General features: G+C 47.3%; 1 protein-coding gene across 1 annotated transcript in view; it reads left to right on the forward strand.

Annotated features, from left to right (window-relative positions):
* Positions 1 to 21,050, forward strand: part of NGEF (neuronal guanine nucleotide exchange factor) — a 74,332-nt gene that overhangs the window by 35,362 nt on the left and 17,920 nt on the right. Inside the window, exons 2-3 of the mRNA XM_077758508.1 lie at positions 275 to 417; positions 6,975 to 7,288. Of these exons, the coding sequence (XP_077614634.1) occupies positions 275 to 417; positions 6,975 to 7,288 (457 nt within the window). The remainder of the gene's footprint in view (positions 1 to 274; positions 418 to 6,974; positions 7,289 to 21,050) is intronic.

Here is a 21,050-nt window from a genome sequence, read left to right on the forward strand (position 1 = left end):
GCGCGCCAAGTTTCCGACGCCTGCCCGCGAGCTCCGAAAACATGCAGGTTTTGGGCGGGCTGGTGTGGGAATGAATCACCCGGTCGCGCCCGGGTGCGGCGAGGAAACGGGTCTGTGGGCTCGCCTGGCCGGGAGGGGCGGCGGCCTCTCTGCCTGGACCGTCCCCGGCAGGCTCCAGTTGGCCTGGGCCACTTCTGAGGACGCCACTCGCGAGCTGGCCGAGGTGTGTCGTTGCTTAAAAATAACCAATCCTGCCCCTCCTTGTCTCTGGCAGCGAGTCGTCCTCCACCCCGGGAAACGGGGCCACGCCCGAGGAGTGCCCGGCGCTTGCCGACAGCCCGACCACGCTCACGGAGGCCTTGCAGATGATCCACCCCATTCCCGCCGACTCCTGGAGAAACCTCATTGAACAGATAGGTGGGTGTCCCCGGCGGCGGCGGGGCTTCTCTGCGGACGTCCTGCTGGACTCCGGGGGTCCCCTGCCCGTGAGAGGTCGTTGCATTTCTGTGAGCGACTGTCTCCGACGTGGCTAAGGAATGTTTTTGACATATTTGGTGTTCCAAATGGTTCCACAAACAAAACTGCCACATTTTAATGGTGCATATCTATATGTGTGTATGTATTAATTGGGCTTCAGCAAATGGATTTCTACCCTGCTCTCCAAAGAGGCTTACCTGCCCAGCCCTTTCCTGGGGGAGGGCTTTCTGCCCCCCCCNAGGGGTGCTGTCCAACCCCTCCTGGGAGGGGCCTGGGAAAGACCTGGAAAGACCGTGAGGTCTGAGAATGGCTTCTGCAGGGACCCAGGCCCGGGAAGAGGAGGCAGTGGTGGGCTTGGCGCTGGGGAAGTAGAGAGACATTGGGAGCCCCAGAGGCCCGGGGGTTAGGAAGGCAAGCCCTGTTTCACCTGCTTTTCTGGGACCCCGGGGTGTGGGGCCCAGCCTGTGCCTGGCCCCGCTTCTGTGCAGCTGTGGCTCAAGTACTGTGTGAACGCAGGGTGGGTTGCGAAGGTGTCCCGAGAACTCGAGCACTTGGATTTAAAGTGAGCTGGCCCTCAGTTCCCTCGTGGACAAATCAGAGGGAATGATATCCCGAGTCAAAAATTGCTAACCACATCAAACTAAGGCTGTCCCACGGTAGTCAGCAGAGGTGGCCGTGAAGGGGTCACGTGGGCTCCATTATTTGGGAAATGGCACCGGCTGCTTAGAACATCTTTTTGTTCTTCAGTGTTGTCAGGGCAGCAGACAGTTTATTCGTTACATTAAAATGCTAGGTTTGGAAATTTTCCTCCCTCAACGCATCATTACTGTCCGCTCCCAGCCGTTCAGGCAGACGTGAAGGGTGTTGAAGGAGAAGCAGGTCCCGTTGCCCCAGGAGACCCCGCCTGCGGGAGACTTCTCGGGCGGCCCACTCTTCCCTGGGAGGGTTTTTTCCAGACTGAACCTGGAGAGGGGCTGAGCCCCGTGCACACAGGAGGGGGTAGAGTGCATTCTGGGAGCCGTTAGGCTGCGCTGACTCCAGGATTTGTGTTACCGGAGGCTTCCTGTGTGTCAGGCTGGGTGACGGTGGTGACGGTAGCAGATTTTCCCGTTATTTGCTGGGGTGGTGGAGAGGGGCCCAACGGAAAGGTCCCCAAAACCCCTTTTCTCCCACCTCTCTGCCACATTGTCCTTCGTGGTGAGGAAGCCTGCCTGTCCCTTGGCAAACGCTGCAAACCTTGACCTCCACCCTCTTGAAAGGGATCTTCTGTGGCTAAAATCAGTGTCATAACCGGGAAGGACATAGAATGGGGGTGGGGAGATCCGAGCCTCCTTTCCCGGAGGGAGGGGCTCTCCTCTGCATCCTGGGTGTGGAGACCCCCCCCCCCCCGAGACCATAGCAGGTCCTGGGAGGCTAGCAGCACAAGCTTGAAGCAGGGGCCCGGAGCGCAGGTACGCACTCATGCTGGCCCTCAGTTCCCTCGGGCAAACCGGGGGTCTTTTCTCCCACCGCCCCCTTCCAGCCTCTGCTGGTGTAATTGGTGAGTATCTCTGTGTGGCTGCTGCGCTGGGCCCTTGGTAGGGGCTCCCCGTCTGTGACTGTGACGGACAGATGACAGCCCAGAGCCTCCAGTGCCTCACCTCTTCTGTTAGGGACTTGAGGCCTGTGCTCAGCAGACTCCTCCAACAGCCCTGTGTGCCCTTAACCTCCGGGAGTGAAGGGGACTCCTCGCCAGGTATCAGATGAGGACCCGTTCCTGAAGCCGCAGGGGAGCAGAGCAGGGAGGCAAAGCGGAAGCAGGTGTGGGCATTTCACAGCTCGCTCTCGGATCTTGTAGGGTCTCCCACGGAGGCCGGAACAGAATCACTGAGGACTGTGCACGACAGGGCACCCGCCTGTCATTGTAGATCCTACACCCCGAGACCCCGTGACTGGCTTCGTGTGCGCAGGTGTGCTGTCGTCCCGGACACCTGACAAATGCTTGACCCATTAAAGGTGCTCCCTAAAAAATAAACGACTCCCACGCCCTTTAGACGTTTCTATTTGAGTGATTCGAATTTAAAACCTCTCTTCAGATAGTGAGATTTTGAATGGCTCCAGGGGCTGGGTCAGAGGAGCTGGGAACTCCCCCTCTTTCACGGGGCAGCGCAGCCGGCCTGGTACCAATCGTTTTAAGTAGTAACAATGGGAACTGGGTCTTCGAAGTCTGCATGCATATGATATACCGGGTGGGGGGCACCTGGGTCGTTAAGCGTCCGACTCTTGATTTCAGCCCAGGTCATGATCTCACGGTTCGGGTGATGGAGCCCCTCAGACTCTCTGCACTGACAGCGTGGAGCCTGCTTGGGGTTCTCTGCCTCCCTGTCTCTCTCTGATGACCCTCCTATGCGTGCGTGCGCACACTCTCTTTTAATCCCTTAAATAAATGTTAAAAAAATAATATACCAGCTTAAAGGGGTGCCTGGGTGGCTCAGTCGGTTAAGCGTCCAATTTGGGTTCAGGTCATGATCTCGAGGTTCGTGAGTTTGAGCCTGATGCCTAGCTCTCTGCCGACAGCTGAGAGCCTGGAGCCTGTTTCAGATTCTGTGTCTCTTCTCTCTCTATGCACCTCCCCCACTCACACTCTGTGTTGTGTCTATCTCAAAAATAAATAAACATTAAAAAAATTTTTTTTAATATACCAGGTAAAATATTTTACCAGTAAAGTTCATTTTCATATAAAGTTGTGCTTGCTGCATGTACAGAATATAAAATAGGAAAACATAGTAACAGTACAAGGGGTACACAAATTTAATCAGTTAATATGTAGCTCCTCAGGTAAAGCTATATCAATCTGAATTTTAAGACCAATAAAAATAAACAAGTTAGGAAAAATGGTTACACAGTGCGTCAGGTAACTCTTTGTAGTCATGGTAAATCCAGGAAAATTGGTGTTTAAATTCATATTCTAAATACTTCAGAAGGAACTATAGAGTTTTAAGGAAATTCTAAAATTACTAGTAGTGGGAGTCATTGGCTAAAAATAACAGAATATCCAGCAAAAAATGACTTTACACAGTGGCAGTATTTTTTCTCAGGGGTAGGAAATTCTAGAATTGGTTTATTCAGGCAAGCAGTCACCCAGCCCCTTTCCCTCCACCGTTCTCAACATTTGGGCTTCATGTCACAATATGACTGCCACAGCTCCAGGCATCACATCCTCAAGCAGCCACGTATAAAAGCAAAGAAGGGACGTTTGTCTTCAAGTGTTTATTGGAGAGGACATCTTTTTGGGAAGCCCTTCTCAGAGGTGTAGAATATCCCCTTACTCTGCTTGGCCAGCTTGTGTCATGTTCATGTCTAAACATACCACTGGCAAGAAGGAGAGAACTATCATGGTAGGTGGTTTTTTGTTTTTTTTTCCCCAGGTGATTTTGTTAAATTTATTTCCTGGCTTTCAGCATATACATGAACAACCTGTATACTTTGTACCTATCGATTAGGGCTGAATATTCCCTATGTATCTTACAGGGCAGATGAGTCCCTTGAGGCAGATGAAGCCAGATTTTAAGGGAAATTTACATTGGATGTGGACATTTACTTCTAAATCTTAAAACTAATTTCTGTGATTTTATCTTGTCAAGGGAGTCCCCTAGAGCTAGTCATTATACTGCTAAGATAATTGAGAGCCTCTCTCTAAAGCATTTTTTTTTTTGTCTGTTTTGTTTGTTTTCTTTTCCCCCTGCCGTTTGGAGAAAGTTTTTACTTATATTAAGCTTTTATTTTAATTCCAGTTAGTTAACAAATGAACTAATATTAGTTTCAGGTGTACAATATAGTATCGCAGTAGGTTTTGATCAGTCAGCATTCACCCACTTCCCAGAGCACAGAACCGGTCAGCACCCAAACAAAACTCCTTCCCTACCAGCTGGGAACAAGGGGTGTGAGGAGATGGAGGAGAGCCAGCCACCAGTGTCTGCCACGATGTGATTTCCGAATTATTATTTTCAACCCAGCTACCCACAATGCTGATATTTTTGCTACTTTTCACCATATGTATCACAGTGAGATGCTAAAGGTAGTATTCACCCGCGATATGCCGACCGTAGCGAATATAAGACATATTTTCTGAACCTTCCAAAAGATGCCGGATTCGTTAAACGCTTTGGTGAAGCTTTAGAAACCACATTTTTAAAAGGTGTCCAACAAATGTTTGAGCACCTACTATGTGAGAGGCTCATTCACATTGAAACGTGAATCCATGTTGACTCATAGAAACCTGATTTCTTTAATTAAAGGCTCTGCAAACACTGGGCGTTGGAATCACCGGAGAAGATTGGGTCAATGTCAGCACCCTGGTTAAACCTTATGCTCATGACTGAACCGGTTTATATAGTGACGTTAAACCTCTGTCTCTAGACCTTCAGCCTGGATTGGGTTTGACAAAGACTTTTCTTTTTCATTGTAACATTGCAAAATCACAGGATTCTAACATTGCAACATCACAGGATCTAAATTTTTTTTTAAGTAAACGCTATGCTAACCCTAAAGGCCGTAAAATGTTGCATGATGGGGCACAGGAAGACAACTAATTCTACAGGGTTCTTGTTTATGAATATAATTTATCTAGCCACATTCAGCACTTCAAAGTTAATCTGCTTTTTCTTTTGTTCCTTTGTCTCCTGTTTAGATATATTTAACAATTAGATCAGGAAGGAATAATAGCTAATGTTCGTACTTCATTGTAAGAGAAAGTGCTTTACAAGTGGTACATTTACCCCGATTAGAATTTCCCTGGGAAAATCGTCTTTGTTTTCTAGGTGGACATATCAAGGGCCCCAGCTGCTGTTGAGACCAGTATGTCCCGCTAGCTGCCCACCGGACCTCTCCTCCTGGGTGCCCTTCCCATCTCTCCACCCCCCCTCCCCCAGTCGTACCCCCTTCCTGTGTTGAAGGGGCCCACCAGACCTTATTGCCATGCTGGCCACCTGGATGTCGTTCGTGACCTAGCAACATGCAGTCACCAGGACCTGACTTCTACCTTGTCGCTGTTCCCTGAATTAGGCACTTGGCCCCATCCCCACCCCCTACATGTAGTTCAGGCCTCCAATCACCCCCCGGGGGTCATCCCAGCTCCCAGCTCCCAGCATCCTTTCCCCTAACCACACCCATCCAAAACAGGGGCCAGAGCGGCTTGCCTGAGTCTCTTGGGGCCTCTCTCTAGAAACCAGATAGACCACTGCCTCCATGGGGTGGCAGAGGCAGACAAGACCCAGGCCTCTGCCCCCCCCCCCCACCCCACCCCCTGGGCCCAGAACACCCCCCTTGCCACTGACGTTTTTCTGCTGCCAAGAGAAGGTCCCTCCATCCTCTGCCAGGATGTCTGAAGTGGGTTTTCCCTATGGAGAGGCTACATTTGTGCTGATTCATACGTACCTCCAAATCTCCTTGGAGACTTAGAGTGCATTTATTTTAAGTACAATTGGTCAGGGAGGTAAGTCTGAAACTGTAAAAGAAAAAAAAAAAGGAACGTTTCCTGTTTGAATCATAAGGTTAATGAAATACTGCTTTCTTCCTTCAAGATGAGAATTTACAACTACTCCCATTTCACAAATGAACATACTTGAGTTTTAATATTGAAGCATTTAGGCTACAGAAAGTATTCTGTTGGGATCCTGAAATGTAATTGGGACACCCCCCTCAACTCCGTGCGCAAGTTGCTTATTAACACCGCAAGTTCTAGATTCTCCTTGTTTGCCACGTATGTGCGGGGAAAGCATCTATTTGTGCGATTGGATTTTCGTTTGTTGTTGTTTTTGTTTGTTTTTTGTTTTTTATTCCTAGGAGAGAGAGAGAGACAGCGTGAGCAAGGGAGGGTCAGAGAGAGAGGGAGTCACAGACTAAAACAGGCTCCAGGCTCTGAGCTGGCAGTCAGCACAGAGCCCGACGCGGGGCCCGAACCCATGAACCGCGAGATCATGACCTAAGCGAAAGTCGGACGCTTAACCGACTAAGCCACCCAGGCGCCCCTGTTGTTTGTTTTTTAAATGTTTAATTATTTTTGAGAGCGAGAGAGACAGTGTGAGCAGGGGGGTGGTCAGAGAGAGAGAGGGAGACACGGAATCTGAAGCAGCTCCAGGCTCTGAGCTGTCAGCAAAGAGCCCAATGTGGGGCTTGAACTCATGAACAGTGAGATTATGACCTGAGGCAAAGTCAGACGTTTAACCGACGGAGCCACCCAGGCGCCCCTCGATTGGATTTGGAATGCGTTCAGGGATTTCTTTATTTGTTGAGCAAAACTTCCATACGTTGATCCTTCCCAAGAAATGAAGATAGTGGCAGTTCATTGGGCCACACGCAGCGTTATGGGGACACAGGATGCGGGGCCAACTTGCTTTATGTTTTCGTAGGTGTATCACCTGCTCCTGATAAGAGCATTGAGCCTTGACCTAGTGATTCAGAAAGATCGTTGTCTGAAATCTTCCCCTTTTCTTCATTACAAACCTATTTGGTTTCAGGGCTCCTGTATCAGGAATACCGAGACAAATCCACACTCCAGGAAATTGAGACCAGGAGACAGCAGGATGCCGAGATACAAACCAATGCCCACGTGTCCCCGGCCAGCGAGGAGACTGCAGGGGAGGAGGAGGACAGGGAGGAGGAGGAGGAGGAGGACGCCGAGCCGGCAAGCCCACCCGAGAGGAAGGCTCTGCCCCAGATCTGCCTGCTCAGTAACCCGCACTCGAGATTTAACCTCTGGCAGGATCTTCCGGAGATTCAGAGCAGCGGGGTGCTTCAGATCCTCCAGCCCGAGGAGATCAAACTACAGGAGGTAAAGGGCTGCCTGGGGGCGGTGTGTGTGTGTGTGTGTGTGCGTGTGCGTGTGCGTGTGTGTGTGTGAAGAGAAATCTTTCAGAATGTACAGGTGTTTTGACCAACGGGGTTGCGGCTTCCTCTGTGCGGGGAGACCCCCCCACAACAGCTGGCTCAGCAAAAGAATTCCAGGCAGGGATCAGCCATCCAGAACGTGCAGGGAAATTCACACCATTTGACAGGCAACAAAAAAAATACCTCGTTACCTTCTAGGAGAGCTCAGCCCAAGCCTGCGTCTTCACAGCAGAGCTGTGTCTTTAGACAGCAAGGTGGCATTCTTTTGTCCCCGCCATTGCCGTCGTGTGTTTGTGGGGCACGTGTGAGCGCGGACGCACCCAGTGATGGAAGTCCGTCATCTGCGGTTCACCGTCACCACTTCATCCTGGAGTCCCGGCAACCTGGCGCGGGTCAGCCCCCCCCTAAACGGGAAGTCCAGGAGTTGTGTCCCTTCTCCGCTTCACTCGACGGTTCAGCCAGACCTTGCCCGTGAGTTAGGCTGAGGCTTTGTCGCGAGCAGGGAGAAGTCACCCATGCAAAATTAACAGTGATGGAAATGCGTCCCCCAGAAATCTACGTGTTCATTTAGTTGAGCAAAGATTACTTGGGTGCAGAAAGAAGAGACCCGAGCGTGGCCGGTCACGGGTGAGGACAGTGGATGCAGGGGAGAAACGGCGAGGATCCATGTGGGTGTTCACCGGGAATTTTAAGAGGTGGATGGGGGTGGGGGGGAATGGAGAGATTTGGGTTTTTTTTAAATCTGTTCAGCCCGGTCTCATCGTGTCTGCCCCTCACCCGCACTCCCTTGCCCTTCCAGCCCGTCACGTGTGCTTCACCGGCACCACTTCATTCTGGAGTCCCTGCGGGAACTCGTTCCTAGATGCGGCCCCCAGGTGTCCCGCCCTGTCTCACCCCTGTGCCTTCCGCAGCGGCGTCTGCAGAAACACTTGCTCTTCTTGTATTTAAAAGACACAAGTATGGGGCACCTGGATGGCTTAGTCGGTTAAGCGTCCGACTTTCACTTAGGTCATGATCTCACGGTTTGTGGGTTCGAGCCCCGCGTCGGGCTCTGTGCTGACTGCCAGCTCAGAGCCTGGAGCCTGCTTCAGATTCTGTGTCTCCCTCTCTCTCTGACCCTCCCCTGCTCACACTGTCTCTCTCTCTCCTAGAAATAAATAAAAAAATATTTAAAAAAAAAAAAAGGCACAAGTAACACGTGCATGCAGCCCGCGGCCAGGGACAGAGGGCTCCTGACCAGGGGCCCCTAACGCGGACTCAGGCTCGCGGTGGGCTCGCTAGCTGCGTAGGGAAGGCCTGGGGGGGCTTGGTTTGTACAGAGCCGCCCACATCCCACCCGGGAGGGTCAGGGAGGACCCGGAGGGAATGGATGACTTGTAAATGGCTGTGTTAAGAGATTTTTTTTTTCCTGAAATTTCTGATGGTAGTAATGTGCAGGTATCCATTCCCAATGTGGCTTCTCCCCAGTTCTGCACAAAAATACTGGAGGAGACATAGAGAAGCCACTTGCTCCCACCGGAAATGAGGATGCATGTGGGCGTGCCTCCACTGAGGCCAGGGAGCTGTACTGAGAAAAGCACCCATATGGAAGGTGCTGGAACATGTGGAGAAACCCCCCCTCCCGCAGTTGTCCATCCCTCCTACCTAGAAGTTTCCCCAGCCGAAGACAGGGCCTCCGTCCTTAACTTTGACTTTCACGTAAAAGGAATTATACAATACTATCTTGTATTTGACTTCTTTCACACAGCATTACCACCAGAGGGCTTTTTTTCTTTTTCTTTTTTTTTTTTTTTTGGTCCCTAGAACAAGGGGAAAAAAACAATTTCTGAGTAAATATTTAGTTTTTTACCCTGATAATTAGAGAAATAAAGACTTGAACTACATTGGAAAGCTTAGACATAAACTCTAGTAGAACTTAAAACATAACATAAGCTTTCTACAACATAAGTAAAGTTAAAGCAGAGAGCACAGAGCCTTTGTAATAAAAGAAAACTAAAAAAAGCACACACACACACACACACACACACACACACAAATAGCATAAAATAAGGAGGGAGAGTCAATAGCAAACATCTCCCTTATAATAAGTGTAAATTGCTTAAATCCTCCATGGAAAGACTGAAATCCTCCAACTGATTGGAACGCTAGACCCATTACATTGTGGGACAGAGAGGAATTCGGATAAGTTAACAAAGGGAACGAGTCATTCTGTATTGTGAAAGGCATCCTTTATGCTGATAAAGGTATCGCTTTAAAGTGTTTTAAAATTAAATAAGCAATTCATTAATACATTTTCGCTGCTTAAGAAAACACAGTCCAAATGCGTGCAGGCCTATTCTTGGCTCCCGGCTCCTGACGGGAGCCCCAGCTGGGACCGTCTTCTCTGTCCTGGTGAAGCGTCGTCACGATGTCCCATCTGGTTTCGGAGTTCAGACCCTTAGGGAGGCTCGAAGGGGCAAANTTTGGTTTTTAGCACCTTGCTTCTTACCGGACTCTTAGAGCCTTCAGCTTAATTTTCATGAAAACCGCTCCCCGGGGCCTGCAGCACAGCTGGCTTGAATGGGTGTGNGGCCCAGCGAGCAGCCTGGTGACCAGAGCTGTCAGTGGACCCCTGCACGGCTTTGCGGGGTGCCATTGACTCAGCACACGGTCACGCGGCACTTGACTAGGAAGAGCTTCTGTGTGATTACATCTCTGTGCTCATGCGTCAAAGTAAAGCACACTTTAGGGGCACCTGGCTGGCTCAGTCGGAAGAGCATGTGACTCTTCATCTCAGGGTCATAAGTTCGAGCCCCACATTGGGTATAGAGATTACGTAAAAAAATTTTTTTTAAGTGAAAAAAAAAAAGCAGAGAATATTTATTTTAAGGTTTTCATAGTTTGCATTTTTTTTTTATTCTCAAGTTAGTTAATATACAGTGTAGTCTTGGCTTCAGAAGTAAAGTCCAGTGATTCATCACCTACATATGACACCCAGCGCTCATCCCAGCAAGTGCCCTCCTTAATGTCCATCTCCCATTTCCCCCACACCCTCAACCCTCAGTTTGTTCTCTATATTTACGAGTCTCTTATGGTTTGCCTCCCTCTGTTTTTATCTTATTTTTCCTTCCCTTCCCCTGTGAACATCTGTAAAGTTTCTCAAATTCCGTATGAGTGATATCATGTGATATCTTTCTCTGACTTCTTTTGCTTAGCATAATACCCGTCAGTTCCTTCCTTGTTGCTGCAAATGGCAAGATTTCATTCTTTTTCATCTCTGAGTAGTATTCCATTGTATAAGTATACCCCATCTTCTTCTTCATCCACTCATCGCTTGATGGACATCTGGGCTCTTTCCAAATTTGGCTATTGTTGATAGTGCTGCTATAAACATTGGGGTGCATGTCACCGCAAAGAACAGTTTAAATGGTGGTGGACACTACCAGTTTGCCATTCAAAAAAGCAAGACAAATTTCATACGGCCACGGGGTGCCAGCCAGCAAACTTCATGATGTTTGCTCTAGTCTGTTGTATGAAAAATCGTATCTTGTTTTGACCCGTCCGTCCTTGAGGACTTGTAAATTGAGCATCTTTTCATATGTTTGTTTATCGGCTGTTTCTATTTCTTTATATGAATTGCCTGTTCTTATCCTTTGCCCCTTTTTTTCTATTGGTTTATTTATCCAATAAAACCTTGGATTGCGGGTAACTTGTTCTGAGAGTGTTCCGCAAGACAAGCAACCACTTCTAATACATTTTAACGCGATAAATGAGCGATGTCTTGCAGTACACGTAGGACATGATGCCAAATGTCACATGATAACAACTGAGTCAATGGGTCTTGAAATTCACTTTGATATACGAGTGCTTTGGATTATAAGCATGTTTCCAGAATGAATTATGCTCACAAACCAAGGTTTTACTATATTTCTCTTCTTGACTGATGGCAGCTTTTTATACATTCTGGACATTATAGTTTTTTAATATACGTTAAAAAATTTTTTTTTCTGTCATACAGTATAGGGGAAGTGATTTAGCATGGTAGTTATACACACAGGCAGTGGAGCCCAACTGCCTGGGTTTGAATCCTGGTTCTGCTACTCCCTAGCTGTGTGACCTTGGGCATGTTACTTAACCTCTCTGTGCCTTTGTTTCCTTACCTGTAAAAGTAAGATAAACATAGTACCCACATCACAGGGTTGTGCAGATCAAATGAGTTAAGACAATAAAAAGCCGCACAGGCCAATGCCAATAGAGCCCTGCTGTGGTATCTTTTTTCACATAAAAATATTTTGTCATTTTTATAGAAAACCTGCCAGTCTTTGTATCATTTTAAACTTAGTCTCCTGGAGGCTCTGTCTTATGATTAGGAAGGCCATTCCCGAGAGGTGCACTCTACAATTAAAAGGTAATATTACAAACTATTATGAACTGGCAGCCAGAGAGAGCGGAATCTGTCAGAGGCACGAGCGGAAGCTGACGTACACTCTGTACTATTTCTGTAAGAGTGGGACGTGCCACGGATATAAGCAACCTGGGAAAAGTAATGAGGTGGATTTAAGATATTTTTACTGAACTTTATAGTCACTGACGCTGTGTTGCCCACGGTAGCCACGCCCCGCTTGTGGCTACGGAACACTTAACGTGGCCAACCCTAATGGAACATGCTGTACATGTAAAATACACACCACATTTTGAGGAATGAGTACAAATAAAAAGAAAGCAAAGTGCCTTATTAGTAATTTTTTATCTTGCATGCTGACATAATATCCGTAATATCCTGGATCACTAGATTAAATAAAATAGATTAACATTTTCCTATTTCCTTTTACCCTTTTTAATGTGATTACTAAGAAACTTAAAATTACATCTGAGACTTATATTTCTGTTGGACAGCGCTGCTCTAAAGAGAAGCAACCTTTTATTTTCCAGTGTCCATAAATACCACCAAAAAGTGGCCATATTCAAAAGCCATAAGAAAAAGCTCGATAAATATTTATTTTATAATCTCTCTGGCATAAAATGCAGTGAAGCAAGAAATAAATTTAAACAATGTAAATTGACATCTTAAAAACATATGGAAGGCTGACAAAACTCGTTTGGATAAAAATTCACAACCTTACATGCTTTCCTTATTAAATAAGGAGTAAATAACAAAATTAACTGAACTGAGATGTCAGCTTGAGACATAACGGCAGGGGAGAACCCCACACACAAACACGCTCTTAAGGAAAGCAGATAGGGTAGAGATCAAAAGATAATAACGTAAAAGTTTTGATGTGAAGAATTATTTTCTAGGAAAATATAAGCTACCAAAATTAAGTCAAAAATTGTTTAAACACGAAAATATACCAGGTAACCAAAAAAATCTACGAAAGAGATGTTGCGCCCAGGTGACTGAGTTGTGCCAAGTGGTCAAAGCACAGAGGAGTCCCTTGATGCTTAGAATAGTCTAGAACACCAGCGGCCAGGAACATTTTCTGCAACATGGGACACGTTCTATAGCAGCTTCCCCCAAAGTCTCCAGCCAACATGTGACTCTTGAGCGTTTGAAACCTGCCTGATGCAGCTGAGGGACCAAGTGTTTAATTCTACTCAATTTGAACCGTGCTCAGTCTCCAGAGCTCCAGGTTGTACCAGTCAGGACAAGTCTCGAGCAGGGATCATCCATTTGTAAAGGAAGAGAGAGTAAGTACTGTCAGCTTTGCGGGCCATACAGCCTCTTTCACAACCGCTCAGCTCTCCGTTACAACACCATAGGCACAGGTAGACACCATGCAAAGGGCTGGACACTCCAGTTAAGCTTTGCGGTTACAGTTGGCTGGCCCACGGGCCACGGTGTGCTGACCCCTGGTCTAGAGCACGGCAACGGGGAAATACACATATCATTTGAAAATCTTAGTCACCAAATCTGATCAGCAGTGAACACATACATTGCAGCAAATCCACTTGAACACCCCCTCTCTCCGTAATCAGTAGGACCTAGAGGCATGAAATCAGTCAGGATATAGAATTGAATGTCATTGGGGCACCTGGGGGGCTCAATCAGTTCAGCATCTGAGTCTTGATTTCAGCTCAAGTCATGATCCCAGGGTCGAGGGATCGAGCCTCTCGACCAGCTCCACGCTGGTCATGAAGCCTACTTAACATTCTCTCTCCCTCTGCCCCTCCCCAATGTGCACACGTGCACGCACTCTCTCCCTATCTCAAAAAAAAAAAAAAAAATGTAGAAGGGGGTTGGCACCTGGGTGGCTCAGTCACTTAAGTGTTAAACTCTTGATCTCAGCTCAGGTCTTGATCTCAGGGTCATGAGTTCAAACCCCACATTGGGTTCTGTGCTGGGCTTGAAGCCTACTTAAAAAATAATAATAAATAAATAATAAAGCAGAATCTACTTTCTTTAAAAAAAATAAAGGAGAAAAATTGAATGTCAACAACCAACTGGAACTAATGACATTTATAGGACAGTCTACTCAACACTAGTCTAATACAGGTTTTTTTTTTCAAGTGTACACAGCACATTCACCAAGATGGATCAAATTTAAAAGAATTCAGATCATATAAAGTAAGTTCTCTGGTTGTAATAAAATGAAAACAAAAATCAATCACATAAAGATAACAGAAAAATCTCCAAACACAGAGATGGAGCGGCACATGTCTAAATAATCCCTGAGTTCAAGAGAAAGTCTGCAGGGAAGTTAGAAATAAACCATCCCTCTCCTTGTTCACAGATGATACAGTGACTGTCTACATAAAAAATCCTAAGAAATCCACAAAGGAAAACCTTCCTAAAACTAACAATAACAGGCATCCGGGTGGCTCCGTCAGTTCAGTGTCTGACTTCAGCTCAGGTCATGATGTCGCAGTTCGTGAGTTCGAGCCCCACATCAGGCTGTTTGCTGTCAGCTTAGAGCCTGCTTCGGATCTTGTCTCCTTCTCTCTCTGTGCCCCTCCCTCATTCCCGCTCTCTCCCTCAAAAATAAATATACATTAAAAAAATAATAATAATGATACATACTAGTTTTCAAAAAAAGGTAAAATACAATACCAAGTGCTGGTGTGGGTGTGTAACAACTAGAATTCATGTACGCTGCTGGTGAGATTGCAAAATGGTCTGGCTGCTCTGGAGAAGATTTGGTGGTTTCTTTTTATTTTGTTTTATTTTGTTTTGTTTTGTCTGAGAGAGAGAGGGAGAAGGAGTGGGGGGGAAGGGGCAGAGAGAGAGAATCTTAAGCAGGTGCCATATTCAATGCAGAGCCTAACTGAGGGGTTTTACGAGTGAAACAGACACTATGCAGCCCAGCGGTCCCAGTTGTAGGTTCCTTCCTGGACCAGTGTCTCAAGAGCATCATCATGACATTTGGGGCTGGATCTTTCTTTGTTGGGGGAGGGGGGCTCTCCTGTGCATTGTAAGATGGGTAGCAGCATCCCTGCTACTAGATGCCAGGTGACCCCTACCCCCAGCTGAACCACAAATGTATCTAGACCTAGATGAATGTACCCCGGGGAGCAAAAATAGCTCCTGGTTGAGGAACCACTGCTCTAGACAAATAAAACAGTTAACATTTACACAAACACAGAAAGTGTTTAATAAAAAACATGATCTGCACATGAATGTTTATAGTATCTCTATTCATAATTGCCCCAAACTGGGAACATCCCAAATATCCTTTAACAGAGAGATGGATAAGCGAGCTGTGGGCGGTCCGTGCTCGGAAGAAGATCTATTGATATGCACGGCTTAGATGACTTTCAAAGGCATCTTGCTGAGCGAAAGAAATCAGAAAGGTCGCACACTGTGTGATTGCATACGTAAGACTTTCAGAGCAAGACAGTTACCGTGACAGAGATCAGATGGATTGTGGCCAGGGGTAAGGGGTGGGGAGGGTGTGACTAGACAGGAGAGCACGGGGGACTTTTGGGGTGATAGAGCTGGCGTGTGCCCTCGCTGCACTAGTGGTTGTAAGAATTTCTACTTGTGTTCAGATTCACAGAACTGTGCACCCCCAAAAAGTCAGATTTACTGCATATTAATTTACAAACGAAAATGTAAAAGAAAAAAGAAGGAAAAAAGGTTGAATGTCCTCATTCTGTTCAGCCCAATGAAACAAGCACTCTTTCCACACTCCCCCCAAAATAAAACCTAGGTCTGTCTCGCTATGAATGAAGGCAAAAGTTTACCTGAAACACAAGAAAATCAAACCTGGAGCTACATTAAAAGAATAACAGACACTGAGCACAGAGGCAATAATGCAAAGATAGTGTCAAGTTTGGGGCCAAAATTTATCATATCAGCGGGCCAGAGGAGAAGAATACCCTGCTCTTCAAAGACGTTGAAAAGGGAAGTAGTACATTTAGTTAAGTCTAAACAAAACTCAGAATACATTCTGAAATTTATAAGGAGTATCTTAAGTCTACACCCAAGATCACATTTAATGAAGAATTCTTGGCGGCAGTAAAGGCATGACAACGAAGCTTGCTAACGCTGATGCCCTGGAAGCTCAAGCCAGTCCAACAAGTCAAGGGAAGAAATAAGAGATAAAGCAATAAAGAAGGAAAGTCAAAGCCACTCTTACCTGCCAGTGACGGACGGCTGCCCACTTAAAATCTTGAGGGGTGCCTGGGTGGCTCAGTTGGATAAGCATCAGCTCCGGTCATGACCTTGCAGGCTGTGGGTTTGAGCCCCGCATCAGGCTAGCCGTTGTGAGCCTGTCAGCGCAAAGCGTGCTTCAGATCCTCTGTCCCCCTCTCTCTGCCCCTCCCCTGCTTGCGCTCTCTCAAAAATAAGTATTTTAAAAATAAATAAATAAAATAAAAAATAAAAATCTTGAGGGACTCAAAAGTACTGGATCTAATAAAGCGGTTCAGGGAGATGGCTGATTCTAAGGAAAACATGCAAAACTTAGTTGTTTTTGTATGTATCTGCAAAACCCAGGCTTCCATCAATTAATAAGTTCCATCAATAAGAAAAAGATGAGTATCCTAAAGAAAAGTGGACAAAACAATTCTCAGGAAAACTGCAAGTGGCCAGTGATTTAAAAAAGGAGGGAAAAAAAAATCAAAGTCCCTGGTTTCATCAAAGAGGTCCAAATTAAAGCAACATTGAGGTACAGGCATTGCAAATGGCAGAGACTTTTAAATATAAATATATTTAAAACCTGGTGTTGGGGGATTTTCAAATGAGTGCTCCCGAGCACAGCTCATAGGGAGAGCATAGCAGTATTTGTACCAAACCCTTACAAGAGTATGTTCGTACACTGTCTAGTGTTACCATTCCTAGAAATTTATCTTGAAAAATAATCAGAAATGTGTACAAATATTTATTAGGATGTTCATTCCAGCAAAAATTAGGGAAAGAAAGGGGGTAAGAACCCGAAATGCCCAATGATAGGGGAATTATTTAGTAGGAGAGTGTATAAAAGCAAAACATGTAAGAAAACACACGTGTTTTAAAAGAATGGTAGGGGCGCCTGGGTGGCTCAGTCAGTAAAGCATCCAGCTTTGGCTCAAGTCATGATCTCGTGGTTCATGAGTTTGAGCCCTGTGTTGGGATCTGTGCTGACAGCTCAGAGCCTGGAGCTGCTTCAGACTCTGTGTCTCCCTCTCTCTCTTCCCCTCCCCCACTCATGCTCTGTCTCTCTCAAAAATAAATAAACATTTTAAACTGGGGAAAAAAAAGAATGAACTAGGTGAATATTTACAACACATTAGAAGTTTTTAAAAGGCAGGATAGTGCACCTGGGTGACTCAGTTGGTTAAGCTTCTGACTCTTGATATCAGCTCGGGTCGTGATCTCACAGTTGTGAGATAGAGCCCTGCGTTTGGGCTCCACACTGAGTGTGGAGCTGGCTTGGGATTCTCTCTCTTTCTTCCTCTGTCTGCCCCTCCCTGACTTGTACGCACACCCACTCTCTCTCTCTCCCAAAATCAATAAACATTAAAAAATTTTTTTTCAAATAAAAAAAATAAGAGGTGGGACGGAACATGACTTCTACGGTAGAATTGGCATAGGAAATAAGATGTTTAATAAATGACATTTTTGTCATTTCCTACGGTTCTGCTAAAGATCTGTAAACAGGTAGGATGAGCTCACGGTAAGGACTGTCACACGCACTAGCAAATACCACGGCCACACTGCTTCTGGTGCCTTGCTCTGAGTCTTGATGGTCTGGCTTTTCATATTTATTTTAAATGTTTTTTTTGTTTTTTGTTTTTTTTATTTCTAGGAGAGAGTGAGAGAGACAGCGTGAGCAGGGGAGGGTCAGAGAGAGAGGGAGTCACAGACTGAAACAGGCTCCAGGCTCTGAGCTGGCAGTCAGCACAGAGCCCGACGCGGGGCTCGANAAAAAGCTGCATGTGAGTTTCTATTTTGTTAATATTTGGCAAGGGACACCACAGTGAGTCCTTCAGATGTTTTGTTCCGAATCAGTGACTTCTGCATCAGAAGCTCCTCATTTCTCAAAGCAAGTCGGGCAACTTGTACCACCAGCCCAGTCTGTTGTCAGTGCATCTCTTCCTCCTTGACCCCAAAGGCAGCAACAGCAGCAGGTTGGGATGAACTACTTGTTTACACACGGAAAATACCCCAGACAATGCCCTTTTGGTAGGCCTGAGTCTTCATCTCCTCGGAGAATCAGGATTTAAGAATAAAATTGTATGTTTCCCTCCCTTTCTAAGTACTTAGGTAGCTGACATTGGAAAGCGTTGTCTTAGGTGTTGGTAGGATTTTCTTGGTTTTGCTTCCTGTTTTTTAAACTTACTCTGAAGCCCTTGGCTCCTGCTGTCCTCCTTGGAGCGGGTTGGGGGTTCCTATTTGAGAACACAACAATTTGAAAAGATAATCAGACATACATTCCAACGACAAGGTTATGAGGGAGGCGGCCGTGGAGAGGATGGGTGTTCAACTGGGGGTGGGGTGGGGGCAGGGGCTTCCCCGGAGGAAGCATCAGATAGTACTTGACACTCACCGGGCCTGACCCGCTCAAGAATCTGGAGGGGCCTTCTCTTCCCGCATGGCACTGAGAGTGGTCACTCCCGCGGCTGGGGTGGCTTGTGTCCCCAGCCAGCGCCAGGGACCTGCCTAGACAAAGCGGATAGAAAAAGACTGGGTTGCCCTGGTCCTCGATCGTGGTGAGCTGGGTGTGCACAGCTTGAAAAAAGAGCAGGGAAGGATATTTTGAGACTCTCCAAGGAAACAGGGTCACACATACACTCCCAGGGGCCCGCCGGCCCGGGCTGGTGCTGGCTGGCAGCGGGACAGCCCCGGCGTGTGCAGACAGAGCTTCCAGCTTCAACCCGCCGGGGACAAGCAGGGAGGGGACCCAGTGGCTGTCCTGTGCCGGCCGAGTCTGCTCAGCCTGTGACACTGGGGAGGTTTCTTCCTGTTTGCACAACTTAGAGCTTACATGGTTTTCTTTTTCTTTTCTTTTTTGTTCCCCAAAAGAAAACTATCCATTTAGAAGGAAATTGTGGGTTTTTAATATGATATCCTTCTATCAAGAAATTAAATCGTGATTGATAGTTTGCTCACCAGCCCTCATTGGATCACATAGTTGTCTCTTTGGGAAAAAGTTTAACATTACAGCAGATTACTCTCCAGTCGGGAGGGGCAGGGAATTTTGCCCTGTGGCTTAACCGGACAGTAGCCATCACACAGAACATCCGTTGTCTCCTGTCTTATAACAAGTACCTGGAACTATTTTAACAAAGCGAAGTTTAGCATTTCATTTTTTTAAAAAGATTTTTTAATGTTTATTTATTTTTGAGAGAGAGAGAGAGCACGAATGGGGGAGGAGGAGAGAGGGAGACAGAATCTGAAGCAGGTTCCAGGCTCTGAGCTGTCAGCACAGAGCCCAACGCGAGGCTCAAACCCACAAACCGTGAGATCATGACCTGAGTCGAAGTCGGACGCTTAACCGACTGAGCCACAGAGGCGCCCCAGCACTTGTCATTTTTAAAAGGAATCTTTTGGATAAGTAATTTATGTACCTGATATCAAGTGCAAAAAGTGAAAAACGTCTCTTTCCTGCCTGGCCCTCAGGGCGTGTGTGCGTGTGGCACAAATGGTGAATTGCTACTACGTTGTTAATGTGCTTTTGTTTGTTTTTTTTTAACTCGGCAAAATGTTTTGCAAATCTTTCTATATCAGCCCAAATGGAGCACCACATTCTTTTGTTGTTGTTGTTGTTAGCTTTATGGGCCTCCATTGTTTATGATATAATTTATTTAACCCCTTCCCCCATCAACGGACATTTGCAGTTAGAAATGTTGTGGATCAAGGACATTCAGTGCAGCGCTATTTAGGATTGAAATCCACACGGTAGATTACCATGGGAGCTGCCAAGTGGAATTGTTGAATTAACAGTGATCTGTTTTTTAAGTTTTGGGAAGGTATTGCCAAAGTGCCTCCACACCTCCCCATCGCCTGTGTACGTCATGTGGCCATTTTGTCCTGACCATGGTGCTAGAGCATAAATGACATCTCCTCGTGGTTTTAATTTATATTCTCTTACTGTGAGTGAGACCGCACGTCTTTTCAAGAATGGGTCTTTTTAAGCTTACAGCTGCTTTAGTGTAAACTTTTTCACAAATTACCTTATTAACCAGGTCATCTGGAGAAAACATAGTAACTGGGGCTGGGGACATGGGAGGGCTTGCTGGGGGTGTGGGGGGCACACTGGGCCCCCCGAGGCTGCAGGCAAGCTCGAATCTCATACAGAGCCCCAGGCCCACAGCAGCACCACGAGGCAGCTGTCGCCACACCCTGTGACGACCAAGGCCATGGGAACTTGCTCAGTCTTGTCCCTCCTTGAGTTTCCCACGTGGACCAGACCTCACTGCGGCAGGTGGAGGCGTGGGCTCCAGAATCTGACTTCATCACCATCTGCGGAAGAAAGAGACGCTCTAAAGGGCATCTTCCTTCCTAAGAGCCTTTTGGGAATCACTTCTGTCCACCTTAATGCCCATGGGGTATGAGTTACTGCGCCTGCAGGGGGGAGTGGGGGAAGCTTTGTGACCCTACAGCTGGATCATGGGGTGGGGGGGGGACCAGTGTGACAGTGCGTGGGGGTGGACCTACCCAGGGTGACTTCGCTGGCCCAAAAGGACTCTGCCTCTGACGGCAGGGCCTGGCGGCCCCTTCCCCTGGCTCTGCGACACCCGCGGAGGAGAGGGGAAGCGTGTGATGGTGCATGCGCAGCTCGCCCAAGCCGCCTCAGGCCCTCGGGCCTCGGGCTTCGCTTTGGGGTGTGTGGGGTGCACAGGGCCTGGGCATCTGGAGCACAGAGTCCAGCCTTCAGCAGGACCAGGTGGCCGGAACCCCCTCTGGCACATGGTGGGACATCGAGCCTGGACCGTGGGGTCTGAACCAAAGTGCGCATGGGTCACGTCCCCACAGCCTCTGAGGCAGTCTGGGGCTCTAGGAGGGACACCCCAAACCCGGGCATTATGGCCCAGCTTTGCCTTGTCCCCTCCCACCCTCCAGCTAAAAGTAGATGTCCTGGCAGGAAAGACAGGCCTCAGGCAGGTGCCCTGACACTGAGGATGCGGGGTGACAAGTAAGAAGGCACTAGTGGAAGCTCTGGATGCCGCCATCCTCAGTCACTGCCGTGCCCCGGTGTGACCGGGCACCCCGTTAAAAGACAGGTGATATGTGGGTCCGGGGAGCAGCCTGGGCATCTGTATTTTCACAAACACCTGTGTTGGCTTAACCCCCCCCCCCCCCCCCC

This window comes from Crocuta crocuta, unplaced genomic scaffold, assembly GCF_008692635.1.
Source record: "Crocuta crocuta isolate KB4526 unplaced genomic scaffold, BGI_CrCroc_1.0 scaffold290, whole genome shotgun sequence".
NCBI lineage: Eukaryota > Metazoa > Chordata > Mammalia > Carnivora > Hyaenidae > Crocuta > Crocuta crocuta.